General features: G+C 35.4%; 1 protein-coding gene across 1 annotated transcript in view; it reads right to left on the bottom strand.

The window, feature by feature from the left end:
- LOC139133963 (E3 ubiquitin-protein ligase MIB1-like) overlaps positions 1 to 14,465 on the bottom strand; it is a 144,212-nt gene that overhangs the window by 113,258 nt on the left and 16,489 nt on the right. Inside the window, 3 exon segments of the mRNA XM_070700787.1 lie at positions 11,667 to 11,818; positions 12,879 to 13,076; positions 13,896 to 14,003. Coding sequence (XP_070556888.1) covers positions 11,667 to 11,818; positions 12,879 to 13,076; positions 13,896 to 14,003 — 458 coding nt within the window.

The raw sequence follows: 14,465 nt of genomic DNA, 5'->3' as shown, positions 1-14,465 counted from the left end.
GTCAGTGAATTTTAAACTTGCAAGTCACTGTTTTCTATGCAACTTCATAACATGACAAGATGCGTTCATAACATGGATTTATGGAAATAAAATACAATACCACATGCGTGACTTGGTGGTAACTCTAAATAAAACTTTATTGGCCGAGGCAAACGTTGCATGCAGTATTCCACGCTCATTATTTAAAAATCTCACAGAGAAGTATTTCAAGAATTTATAAAATTCATAACACCATGAACATGCCTTGACTTTTATATGGTCCAAAATGGACATGATGGATTTTTTATTAATTTGAATGTCTGAGAAGTAAAATTTAGAGACTAGCTTCTCAGGGTAACGTTGCAGAGAGATTTGAGTAGTTCCTGATGGATGCATTTAATTGTTATCACAGCTTAAATTTCATTAAGATGCTTAAATCCAGTCAATGTATATTATTTACTTCTCATCTTTCTGGTTATATCTTTCCTTCAAGATTTCACATGAAGAAGGACATGATCTTATGACTTTCCATCACAATATTTGTTCCTTATGTCAGTAATTTGACTACTGAAGGCATTCAAATTTTGATGATAGATTAATGATGTATGTTGAGTGAGAAGATGTCTATTTAAGCGTTTGTTTTCTTTTCCATTGCTGACACAACACAAAGAATGTCACTTGTGAACAGCTTTTACCAAATCATATTGACCTCCACAAATTTCACTATTAAGATGATCAGCTCCAGTAGAAGTTTTGATAAATTTTCCCTCATTTTTGTCAGTATTATATGGTTTCTTGTTCTCCTTCCAAGATCAAGTTGTAATGTGTTGTCAACACAACGTACTGTCCTATATTACTGTTGACAAAAAATTTTAGTTCAACTAGAATTCTTTTTTAATAATGGGATTGCATGGTGACCATGTTGTTTTGTGTTTGGAAGTCTTGAATTCTTCATATTTTGATGTACTTTGGGAGAAATTTAAGGAAACATACTTATTTTCCGGAACAAAAAGTAATGAGAATATCCTCAAAAATAACAGCTTTTGTTACTTAAACAAAGTCGAAGGATGATAAAAATTTCATGTGAGCAGAAAAGTGGAACAAAGTTAACAATGAAAAGGCAGAAAACGCAAATGATTTAGCAAGTATTCAAGTCTCTGATATAACACATGAGGGGCAAGTTTTTATTTGACTGACATTCTAAACAATTCAGATAAAACCAACATATCAAGTTATCACTACTCACATTAGCTCAAGATAGCTAGTCTCCTTGTTCATATATTCTCCATTCAATAACTTTTACTTTCCTGAAAGTTTGGTCCCATTAATAATATTATTTTTCAACAAGATGAAAACTATCATTGTGACATTGTTTTGGTCTTATACAAGGTATTTGCTGCTGAATTCACTGCAGATATGCATTTCCTAAACTTTTTTATTAAAATGAAATATCATGAGACTTGCATTGAAATCAGCACGCATGTATTTTAATCTGGCATTCGAAGTCTGGTGTTGGTCTCTGGAACATGAGATAGTCGTAATGATTTAAGTTTCACTCACAGCTATATAATAAACAAACACAGCAGTAAACAGCAGATACCACTTATTTACTCCTTTTTTGACCAAACTGGATTACAGTGAGTGAAACCACATTCCAAGAACCCTATCCACTAACATAATGGTAACCCCTGACCTTTGACCTTGACCTTTCACATATCCCCAACCTTGAAGAGCAGTTTCTCAACAGAGATTGAGACCTGGTCCATCACAAAATGATAAATCCGGTCAAAGAAATCACCAGATAACATCAGGCCAAGCAAGTGTCAGATACACTAGTTGTTATGATGAAATTTCTTCCCAAATATCCATCACACAAAGATTTTTAATCAAACTCTTCATTTTTCAAAGAAATGGAAGGGCTATTCTACAACTTGGAACAGTAATAATAAATTACAGTGAACATAGTTGTAATGGTTGGAATGGCTGTAATTTCTAGCATAGCTAGCCTGTCTTACATACTTCTAATTCCCCAAGTCTGCCGGGGCAAGATCACTCACACGTCTATGGACTCCCTAGCTTGCTCATTCTTAGCTACTTTCTTGGGGATTCTTCTGGTGTAATATCTGATTTCACACAACCATGTATGTGTCATACTGACTGTGTTTTGTAAAAACACTCAAGTAATAATTGATTTTATGAGTCACTGAGCCAGTCCTTCAGGAATTACGACACTGGTCAACCTCAAATTCTACTTTTATTTTCCAAACTGATTCTCCTGTTGACTGCACTGATACAGTTTTTGAACATCAACAGGCTCAGAGATGTCACAAAGAAGATGCAACCCAGAGATACAGAGGGATATAAGGATGATAATTCACCGAGTTATGGGGTCAACATCTCTATATTTTTTCACCCAAGTGGTGGTGGTTCTACCCTGGCCAATCCCACTTCTATCTTGCAGCACAAGAGGGGTAGGGTCAGCCCAGATATATAAGCTGACACCGGCAATTCAATGTCACTCCAATGCAACTCTATTATCTACATACGCTGTATCAAGCCACTTCGTATCCACTTTCAACTTTTGATAAGGACTGCAACTCATCTCTGGTCTTCAAGAGTACAATCTACCGAGGTAATTGCTTCAGTTAACTTTCTGTTTATGTTTTTATTTTTTCATGGTGCATGTTCTCAGCATGAGCACACCAGACCGACCGGCTGAGCATATAAGTTGTCGTATTACCACCTGATCTACACATGACCTTTTGATCAATTACCTCAGTCTATGGTCCAGTCTTCCCGATCAATCCCCATCTATATATATATATCACAACTTTGCTTTACCTTTGTGTTCAGTGTATCATAAAATATTGCTCATCCTGAGAAGTGAAAGTCGTTTATGTATCAATGATGTGTCACTATTACCAGCACTGGATGATTCAGCTTGCATGACACACCAGCTAATTCATGTCAATACTAAAATCCCTGACAGAGATTGTATACCATTTAGACCCTGGCATCATAACAATCTGATTCACATCATTGCAAAACATTTCTCTTAGCTCAGTCATTCTGACTTTTTCAACATATTTCGACTGTCCACTTCATTTCTATGTCACTCTGTTCTCATAAAAACTATACACACACTATTCTATTTTCAGTTCTCTTTAAAGTTCCTCTTCCTGGTTTCAAAGGTTCACACATCTGAAATCTTATTCAACTTTTTCCTCTATTCATAATTCCTTTCTTCAATAATGAATTAAATCTGTCGCAGTAATTCCCTCCCCTTTGATTTTTTCATTGCACAGCCACACACCATAAAACAGTGATCTATGCATATGAAAACTATTAGCGGTATTTGAAGACAGACACTTATTTACATATTTTGACAGCGTTCGTTGCAGCAGTGTTGACAGGTTTGTGTAAAATCGAACTAATACGGTGTAAACAATCACAGATAGAAACAAAACTCACACTCAAAATAAAAATTAGTCAAAGTCATTGTAACAGTGAATGCAGTAAGATGGCATTCGGCAGAACATGATAAAGAAAACGCTATATACTCTCTATAAGTTTTAAAAACGGCCATAATTTCTCACTTTTATAGCATGATAAACTGCCTAGAGTTCAGTCTTTAATTTCAGCCATAAAAAAGTTGGACACGGATATTTTTAACAACTGATGACATCGCTATGACACGTCATCTTTCATTAATGTCCAACAATATTCTATGTAAAAAAAAGAAAAATTTCACAAAGTCGTTTTTTTATATTTGACTCAGATGCAAAAGATTCCAAACAAAACATCTACAGGTCTCTGTTCAAGTTTATACTTTTAAAATTTATAAACTTTGTTTTATTGTGATCCCTCTTCCCAGGCAACAACTTTTTTCTTGAATACTGAAGTCTCTAAATTTTCTTCAAAAGTACATCAAAATAAATTCAGCATTGCCGATGTCTGGTGACCAGTGAAATGTTTGGTGGATATCCCTAGACTGAGAGAGGCCCTCTGTTGGAATTTCCTGCATTGCAAACTGACTGGACTGAAAAAGTACGATGGCAGGTGGCAAACAACTCAACGTCTTTGCACTTTCATTTGCTTCAGAGGGAAACCCACCGACAAAAACTGAACTTTCACCTCTAGGGATATAAAAAATTCTTCTTTGGAAAATTTTGTGGGGTTTGTTGCAGACTGTGTGACAGTACAAAAACCTGATACTTGTCCGATGGACGTTGAGTTGATGTCTCTCTATAATTCGAGTCTTTTATGAAACTGTGATGTTCCCATTTGGTATGTTGATTATTTGATTATGCATGTACTTAAAAATTCAGTATTCTCCCAAAACAATTATCCAAAAATTAACATTGAAAGAGCCAGACATGTTAAAAAAGGTATGAAAAAAATATTTTTTTCACAATTGGTTCGATGGATTTTAAATAACAGCTTCCTCAGTGCTCCTATACTTCAGGGTAAAGAAACATTGTTGAGGTTGCATTATTTTGAAGTGCAAAACAGCCAAATTTGTTTCAACAAGGAAGATATTTTATGTTTTTATTCACTATCCTTGTTTCCATTCTCTTCCTTTCCCTTGATTTCCTTTCGACTGCATTTCATTATTTTTTTTAAAACTGCCTTGCACCACAAATGAAATAATGTCAGAGCATTTCTATGGAGCTATTGCAATACTGAGTGACTTAGAAACCACAAAGGTATATCATAATATATGTTATGTTATGGTTGTCCAAATATGTAAGTCCAGTGAAAACCAAGTTGGTATGTTTTCAATTTTGTCAGGACAGCCAATCATGTGTTGTGTCATAGATGACATTCAATACGCATTTAATGGCACAGAGATATCTTACCAGTTTACGAGTAGTGTTCATGACAAAATTCGGACATTGCTGCTGCATATATATAATATCAAGAAACTCACGCAATTCTGCTTTCTGATATTGCTTAAAAAATAAACTTGTATCCTGGGTAATATTTCTCGAATCCGATATGAAATCAGAAACTTTCTGTGACTGGTCTGTTATAATTTATAACACATGACACCAATGGCTGTAATTGGACAAACCCTCCCTTCCTAATTCACTGCACTTTGAATTTCATTTCAAACTTACGTTCTTAAACAAATGTGACAATATCTGTCTTAAGACAGAATGACTCTCAAGGCAAAGTGTAAGTAAATTCTGATCACATATTGTATAATTCCTGACCATACAACAGTTTGGAGTCACAGTGTAACTTTATGAAAAGAATGTCAGCCATCTTTTGTTTAAGAAAATCAACTGCCCCCCAACGTTTCTAGCATACAAGTATGATATTTTATTAGTATTTATTATAGGTCACCATTCGGAAACCAAAACTTATAGATTACCGTACTTTAAACCATGCTTTCAAAAATTGGCTTTGTACGTTTATGCTACATCAATACTGCAACAGTTGATAACTGTGTTGTTTATGAAGTAAACCATTTCGTTTATATAAAACATAAAGGTAAGTCCGCAAAAAAACCAGGATTGATTCAAATAATAAGTTGTCATTTGCCACTTGGAATTTGAATGTTTGTCTATTTTTTACAGGTTGACATTTTGTTAAAAAATGTAGGTAACTCATTTTTTGTCTCTTAAACTTGATGGAAAAGGTCAAGTGTTTTAAAAGTTGAGTAGAAAAAGAAAGTTTAAGACAGCCTCATTAAAAGACATTTTGCCATGACCTTAAACTTTTATGACTGCTAACATATCCATTAAAGGTCATAGGTCAGTCAGTGGACATCAAATGTGAATTATATTCAATTCGCAACATTGGATCTTAAACTTTTTAAATGAAATGTATTGCTGTAAAATCCGTTCTGGTTTTTTCTCATTGTTGTCTTGGAAAGAGTCCGGTCAAGCTGGTTTGTTTATAAATCTGCCCCTATTTGAGATCAATTTCTTGATTTTAAGAGTGCTTCATATCCAATTTTAGAAAGCCTATATATTTTTAGAATGAACTTCGAATATCATAATAACATATGAATATGTCTGTCATATGTTATTGTCTTTTTGTTGTGAAAAATATTAAACCTGTGTTCTATCTCAGTTGCATAGTTTATCCTGTATTTTCCATTTGCTCCAAATATATATCTTTCATTTGTTTCTCAGTATTCCAGTTACATAATCCAGCTTGGCTCCATTGCATGATATCTTTAATTCCGGCAACTGTTCTAACTCTACTTCTCATTTGATGAAAAGAAAATTGACAGATCCAGCACAGTTTCAGTCTTTAGTAAGAGTTGAAATTGAATACTTTTTGATTTGTTGAATTCCTATAATGAGTTGACAGTTTGAACAGACAATAAACCAATGTTTTCAATGCCATTAAAAGTGGTTATGAAGAACTTAAATGAATCTAGAAACATAAAGAAAATTATCCTGAAAGACAACATTTATATTCAACTATAGCTAACCGTAACATTTAATAGCAATAGTTATAATTCTGATGAGTTTGTTCACAAAGTGTTTATTCTTGTAACTCCGTAGGTTGTGAATTCAAACACAGTAGAAAATTACTGAACTGTTTGCTCAAATCTCTCAGCAACAGAATATTATGGTATGAAATATCACAACTCTCTTATAAGATGCCTATAGTTAGCTTAAATGCATGTGATAGAAAATCTAGTTATTATAACTCACAAAGAACGGTAAAAATTTCATTTTCAGATTGACAGAGGGTAATGAACAACAAAATACAGAAGACTTATGAATAACTTACAAAGGCAATCTCATTTCGTGTTTTCCAGAAACTTCAGAAAATGACTCCTGGAAATCAGAAGGAGCATGGAAGGTCTGTGACTGCCGAGAAAGGAGACCCGTGCGCATGGAAAGTGAGATGCTGTGCTAAAGCTGGTATATCGGAACCAAATCATACGTAGAATGGATTTGGTCCCCTTCAACCAGCTGTTGCATAGTATTAAATGCATCAACTGGGTCAAGACATCACGCCATATGCAGTAGAGCTAATCAGATCTCACTGTCTGATTCTAGAAACACAGTAGGCAAAAACGCACTCAGATAAAGACACCTTGACAGACAGACTGACAAATACAAATAGAAATGGAGTGACACAGAGACAGACAGACAGAAAGACTGACAGAAACAGACAGGCTGACACAGGTATGGACAGAATGACAGACAGACACTCAGACTGACGTACACAGACTGAAAGACATACAGGCAGATAGAGACAGATAGACAGACAGACAGACAAGGGATGAAGAGTGACAAGAGGATATAAAAACAGGTACATAAACGAACACACACAGATATATAGGGACAATGATTTGGAAGAAGATCAACAGAGATACTTGGCCTGGGAGACGGAAAAATGCAAACGGAGATACTGTGGAATGCATGGAATGGATGTGCATGACAAGATCTATTCTGAAGAAGAGAGTAAGCCCTTACTTTTTCTCCTTATTTTGAGTCATAGCTATAATTTACACATTTCTAGCATTTACTGACATATTATCTCATGTTTTGGCCGTGAGACTGGCAGACTTTGAATCAGAATACAATCAAAGTTGAAATCTTTCTGAAGTGTCACAGCACTCGCATGCTCAATGCTGAGACCGGAGCTGCAGTCACCTTATGTATTTTCATAACATACATTCAATTTCAGATGGTATTGAAACCACTACCAATGAACACTGGACTTGTTTATAATCTCGGCAACCAGTCTTGGTTCAAAGATCTCATCTGAATAAGAGATAGAAACTCCATACGTAGAATAATTTTAAATTTCAAACTGTTGAAACTGCATACATTATCCTCTGTTTCATCTTTCCATCAACTATCACTTTCATATATTGTATCAATATCAGTAAGAGCATTGCTCTTTTCCATTTTTTTTTTTGGTGGTGAAATAAAAACCCTTCATTCAAAAACAAAAATATTAAGTGTATGCGTCATTCTATGATTACGGTACCGTAACTTTGCAAGTTACCGGTAGCCACCAGCTATGTCAGACATATTTGACAAATACCATCATTTCCTGTCCGCCTTGATATCGCTTCAAGGTATGTCATAATTATACTTTTCTATGTCATGACAGACTGTTGTCTACCCGTTCACATATTTCTGATGATACAACTCTGATTCATTTGCACACAATTTCCTGACAAGGACAAATAACAGAGATCTGACAACAAACACCGCCTATTGCTGGTTGTATTTGTCATTTCAAAATATCAAAATACCAACCCAGATCACTGACTTCAGCTTAGTCATACCATGGGGGAGGGTAAAAAAATTCACTTCCTGTTTTTAATTTCAATAGCCAAGCTATGACTTTTCAAAACAGCAGATAATTGTGTATCATGTGTTATTTGGATGATATGGGTATATGGTATCATGTAGGTTTAACAAACAATGTGTATGTTACAACCACAACGAAACTATACAACCAAAAGTATACAGGTATGTTTTTTCACATGCAAGAAGCATGGATGGTTTAAATTTCCATGGCATATTGTTCTAATTTTACAAAAATTCAACTCAAGTGATAAAAGTTACAATACTCTGTAAATTTGGAATACATTAAAACTCTTGTGTCTAAGTACCTTTTCCACTTCAGATACTATGACTCTTTCAAAGACTGAAATCATATAATTGGTTAGTTTCTGAACAATATTAGCATTGCCAGAACAACAAGAAAAATTATATCACTTATTAGGATAGATGGTTTTCAGGTAAGATATTCTGTAAATAAAAGTCCTAAACACTTTTGTAATATTTCCTACATGGCAGCTTTAAAGCAATTACTTTAAAAATTACAAGGTTGGCAGTCAGCCATATTTTAGTCACCATTTACTGTTACAGTTCCCATATCCTCTGGAATTCATATTTCAGTGAAATGATGATTATTTGGAAATGAATATAGTGAGTGTCATTTGACAAATAAATTGACCTATTTAGTTCTCATGTTATCAACAGAGCTAAATGTGGTATTACTGACTCAGAAAGATACACCTTCACAAATCCTGTACTGTAACTGATTTGAATGATAGACAACTTAAATACAGCAAAAAAACAATGTCTTCAGCAGATATATTCTTCTACAGGTTTGCACATGTACTTCCACACACATTCATATAGAAATGTAACATAGACATATCCCAAAAAACTTCACGTTAACTTACTATTATTCATAACAGGCACAGACGTCCATGAACAACACACATAATTGAACTTCTCAAACATATTTATTTTTTACACACAGCCCTGCTTTTCCTGTTCTATTTTCGTGATCAGGTTGTCACTTCCTATTACTTTCTACAAGAAGTACATTTCAATCCCACTGCACATACTGCTATACCTCTGAAAAAAAACCCCTCCACACGTCAACAAAGGTACAAACACATGTACATGTGTACAAGCAAACACACACGGTGGCGCATCATGGCATGTACATTCAAACTGGTATAGTCATCAAAGTTTTAAGTTTCAATTGACAGACAAGACTGTCATACATCTGTTTAATGTTCCCCGTGTAAAGTTTGATGAACTAATGATGAGTTCTATCAGAAAAAGCACAGTCCCTGATGGCGTCTTGTAACACTTTGGACCATGAACATAATATGTTTTTAAATTCCTTGACAATAAAAGGATCAATGAAAAACACAGACTTTTTTGATAAATATCTCTGCAAGACCCAAGATGAAAACTGAACAAAAACTGTTGAACTACATCCACTTTTGTGTTTTCATTGATGAGTAACTCTACCAATACACCTCCATGAATCCCTAGGAAATTTTTTGTCTAGTCAACCAAACCCTAAGTAGAGCTGTTAATACTGCCATTTCTGTCAAATTCATGTAACCTGTTCCGGATTTATAGAGCTATGAATCACTCTACAAGGAGAGCCAGGTCATCTGGTACATTCACTTCATTATATACGGCATTAAATCACATCTTTGAAGGTTATGCTGGATGTCACGGCACCTGCCCTCATGACCATTACACAGCGCCCTCACATGACCAAATTGCATGGCACTTACACTCACGACCTGCACTGAGATTGAGAATCTCTGCTCCAATCTTTGTCACAAAGTTCAAGTCACCGTGATCTATGAATGCTGCCCTCACTGGTATTGTTCATAAATTTGCTGCAATAGCTACTCATCAAAAAGTCCACCAATCAGATCTATTAATGCTGCCCTCAGAGTCAGCAACTGCCAAAAATAAACTTCATCATTGATAAAAGATATACACTTACCTCATTTCCATGGACACAGTCGGGGTGTCTTGGAGTGTGTCATTGATGTACAGGATTCAGTGATGACATCATTAGCAATTCAACTTGTCCATTTTACATGTACAACAGTGAAGACTATTCACACACAAGACTTACATGTGTACATCTTGAGACTGAGTGTATGCACTTCTTATGACAGAAGATGTGCCCATCCACTCTTTAAACTCTCACTGTTCTTGAAATGCAAACTTCACCACAGTAAAGTATGCCAACTTTGAATTCAGGCTTAAAATTGCATAACTGCTATGACAAAAATTTACATCTATACCGTTTTATACTGACAAGGAAGGATGTTGATGAGTTGACAAGGGATTATGGATCCTATAAAGATATTTGCTTCTTCAGGACATTCTAATATACCTCTTTGCAGAAAGGTCTGTTGGAAGACATTACTTTGGATTTACAAGATCTGATGTTTGAAAGATTCTCAATCTGATTCTGAAAAAGTTTTACTGAATGCAATTATCCATTGCACTATGTACGAGAAACTGAATCTGATTCTGATTTGAATGATGTTGAAAGGCAGAAGAGGAAGACTTGGATAACACTTGACCACAGAATTAAAACAGTGAAATTTACAATGGTCAGAGTGTCGATATAAAACAATTGTTCTGCCATCATGAAATATTTGAAAAGTAGACTTGACAACTGTTAATGACTGTATTGAAATATTTGTTGTGCTTTCATTAAATTTCTGAAAACAAATCAAGTAACACATTACCCAAGCTGAAAGAAAATAACTTCATACAACATTTATTCAACTGCAACTAGGAATCAACACACACCATGATCTACAAGGAGATATGTGTGTGACAAAGCATTGTGAAGATTTGTACTACCATACTAAGGACTGTTCTCCATGTTGCATTGATCCCTAAAGTTGATGATGGTGATACCATCAGTTTAACCCTTTCAATACTGCATTTTGGTCCAACCCAATTACCTGAATATTTCCTCATCAGTCAGGGTTGAACCATATGCATGTTCATGGGTGTAACAGGGTCACAGACCAACTGTCAGCTTGTATCTCTAGCATAATAACTAACAGCGTAGTTTACATTCAAAATCATGTAAATTGGTCTAGCCAACCATGGACTTCATGCCTGGCTGTACCAAAATGACATGAAAATTGTTTGGGTCGGGCTGGGTAGGTTGCTCTTACATATCATGTGTATAATATGACTTTAATATCTATAAGACTTCTCTCCCAGTAATTACAATTCAGTATTTATCAAACTCCTTTTCCCAATAATCACCAATATACTTGAATGAAAATACAGCAATTAATGAGATTAGGGGGTTTTGATAAACACTTGGCGAAAAATATTTCCCTATGAATAGTGATGCTCAATAGTACAAATACAGCACATAGTACTGTAGAGATTTGTCCATACCTTGGGTTACCTCGCAATGCAGCATGGTGTAAAGCATTGAAACCATTGTTATTGGCAATACAAATGTCAGCATTGTGTTCCAGAAGAAGTGTCAACATGTCATCTCGCTTCTTGCTGATGGCGTCATGCAATGGTGTATCGCCCTCAGAGTCCTGAAATGGAGAGGATCAAATTGGTTCAGGGTGACCGAGATTTGAGCAATGTGCCTGCAAGCACACCAGAGTTCCCAGAATCAATTTAGAGCATTCCAGAAATTTATCAATTTATTCCTGCGTATGAACCTTACTTTGTACACCTGTTGTACCTTGCCAACAATGGGGGTGCTCAACACCTGAGACTATAGGCAGCAACACAGAAACACAAAATGACCATGATAAAAACAAAACCATGTTCAGAAACACAGATAGAATTCTATTTATTCTTGTGCACACATTTATCCACACGTATCTGTTTGTACTACAATAGCTTAGCATCTTTAGGGCCATAGAAAACCACAGAAGTCAAAGTGTACATTTACTCCGGAGAGGCCCACTGAGATAGGTAAACAGCAAAGGGAAATGTAAACTGTCATTTTTAACGTTCACAAATGGATACTCCACCACTGAGGTTCAGAAATTCAAGTCAATTGGCCATTTCCTATGACCCTGCTTGACCTTACATCCTGGTATTTAATATGAATCTTCCAGTTGATTGGGACAGAAATTTATATTTACTTGACCTGGTAAATTATTTTCAAGCAAAGATTTGTATTTTCCCCTTTGTCTAGATGCAAACTGGTGATTTTCGACTACAAAATACCATGATGTAGGGTCATGAAATGGCCCAGTCCAGTCAAAGCAAAACAGTCAATGTGGCTCTTACTTAGAGAATACAAATGAGGAAGTTTATGTTCTATGAACAGGCAATGCATGCCGCATTTACAGCATTCATCAGTTGGTGGAGTTTGTTTGGATAAGTTAGGAGTGTTTCTACAGAACAACTTGGACATTGCTCAAACACTTTGCTCACAGGACAGTTTAAGGTATCCCTTACATTAGCAGTGATAGCATGTTCCATTGTGGATTTCAAAATAATAAACCAAAAAAGGAACAATCACTATCTATTCACTGGATACCTTCATTACTTTAAATTCTGTCTTTTACTCTGTGTGTATATGTGTGTGTATATCTTTCAATTTCCTCCAAAAGATATAGGTCAATTTAACAGCCATACCTGTAAACTTGGATGGCATCCAAGATCAATTAGTGTCTTCACTACGCCGATATGTCCCTTGTTAACACCGATATGCAAAGCGGTTTGACGGCGTTTATTACGTGCATTCAAATCAGAGCCTGCTCGGTGTAGCAGCTCTATGACACCAGCTTCATCACCAAACGCTGCATGATGTACAGCTCGGTCACCGTCTTTGTCCTGAAAGTATAAAACTTGTTTTGTAAAAATTTCAACCAAACACACAAATCATTGCTTGTGAAAATATTGCTTGTGGAAAAGAACAGGTGTTTTTGATATTTCCATCGGATTTCTATATTTTACAGAGGTAAATAAACAACGGTAATGATGAATATGAAAATATAGCAGAAAAGAACATTGCAGATGTAATTACAATAGCTTTTCAATCTCTGCTGTTGAGTGTTATGCACAGCATTCATCAGGTTGGGTGTATAAACTTTGTTCAAATGCATGTCTTTGTAAGTCAAAGCAATGGTTCTCAGGGCTATGGATGATTAAACCTATTGGTATTGCTGTTTTGATTATTGTATGCAAATTCTCACTATCTATATGCCAATGTTACGCCGTTGAAACACTGTCCATGAATAATATCCCACCCACTGTTTTAGAGATGTTCATTTGAAATAATTATTGTTCAAAGGATTGACAACCTGTTTCAGTAATTTATGGTTTTCAGGAAAGTCTGAATTTTAATTTTGATGCCTGCGATTAACAATGACAATTTCGTTTGTCATGTGCATGGTTGCAAAGTCCACATGCTATTTCATCAACTATTTATTTATTATTCTAATCTTTACATCTTCATACAAGGTGATGTACGTATTCTTGTTGAATTCAGAATCCAATATGGTTTCCATGCAGCCTTTTTGTCACGTTTCCATTCAACAGTCATCCACAGTTACATCGTAAACTTTACAAATTTCTTCAGATTTAGCACATGGACAAACACAAACACAAAGTATTCCTTATTTTAATTCTCTGATTACTGGCATATCTTACCTCCATTTCTAAATCTACACTATTTCTGATTAATATCTTGACAACATCAATATGGCCATTCTGGCTTGCAGCTTGCAATGCCGTATGGCCAGCAAATATTCCATTCACCTGAAAAAGTGTCAGAAAAAAGATATTTAATTTTCTATTTGCCAGCAGAATGAACAGAAAACGAAACTCAATATTTCTACAAACAAGGAGTTAGACATCATTCTAACACCTGCCTTGATATGGCAACCAGACCCGCTTCATGATTTGAATTATGACATCTGATGTAAGATTGAACACCATTTACAACTATGGCAGTGAAATAAGAGCTCGTTTCATGACCCCTTTGTGACTTTGTATCCTCAGACTGGTATTTTTGATGGTATGGAGTATTAAAATATCAAGAGTTTGCTATGTAGAGAAAGTATACTGATAATGCTGTACAGAATTCAGTTAATACAGCTGACTCTACAGAGTCTGAAAAGGTTAGAACCTGTAACTTTTGATGAATTTATGTTACGTTTTTAAAATTAACTAGTTTCTTTGTATTCCCCTAGACAGTAGGTGTTTCAAATGATGTCAACA

The sequence above is a fragment of the Ptychodera flava genome, chromosome 5 (genome assembly GCF_041260155.1).
Source record: "Ptychodera flava strain L36383 chromosome 5, AS_Pfla_20210202, whole genome shotgun sequence".
Taxonomy (NCBI): Eukaryota; Metazoa; Hemichordata; class Enteropneusta; family Ptychoderidae; genus Ptychodera; species Ptychodera flava.
This window is presented reverse-complemented; position numbering and strand designations above follow the sequence as displayed.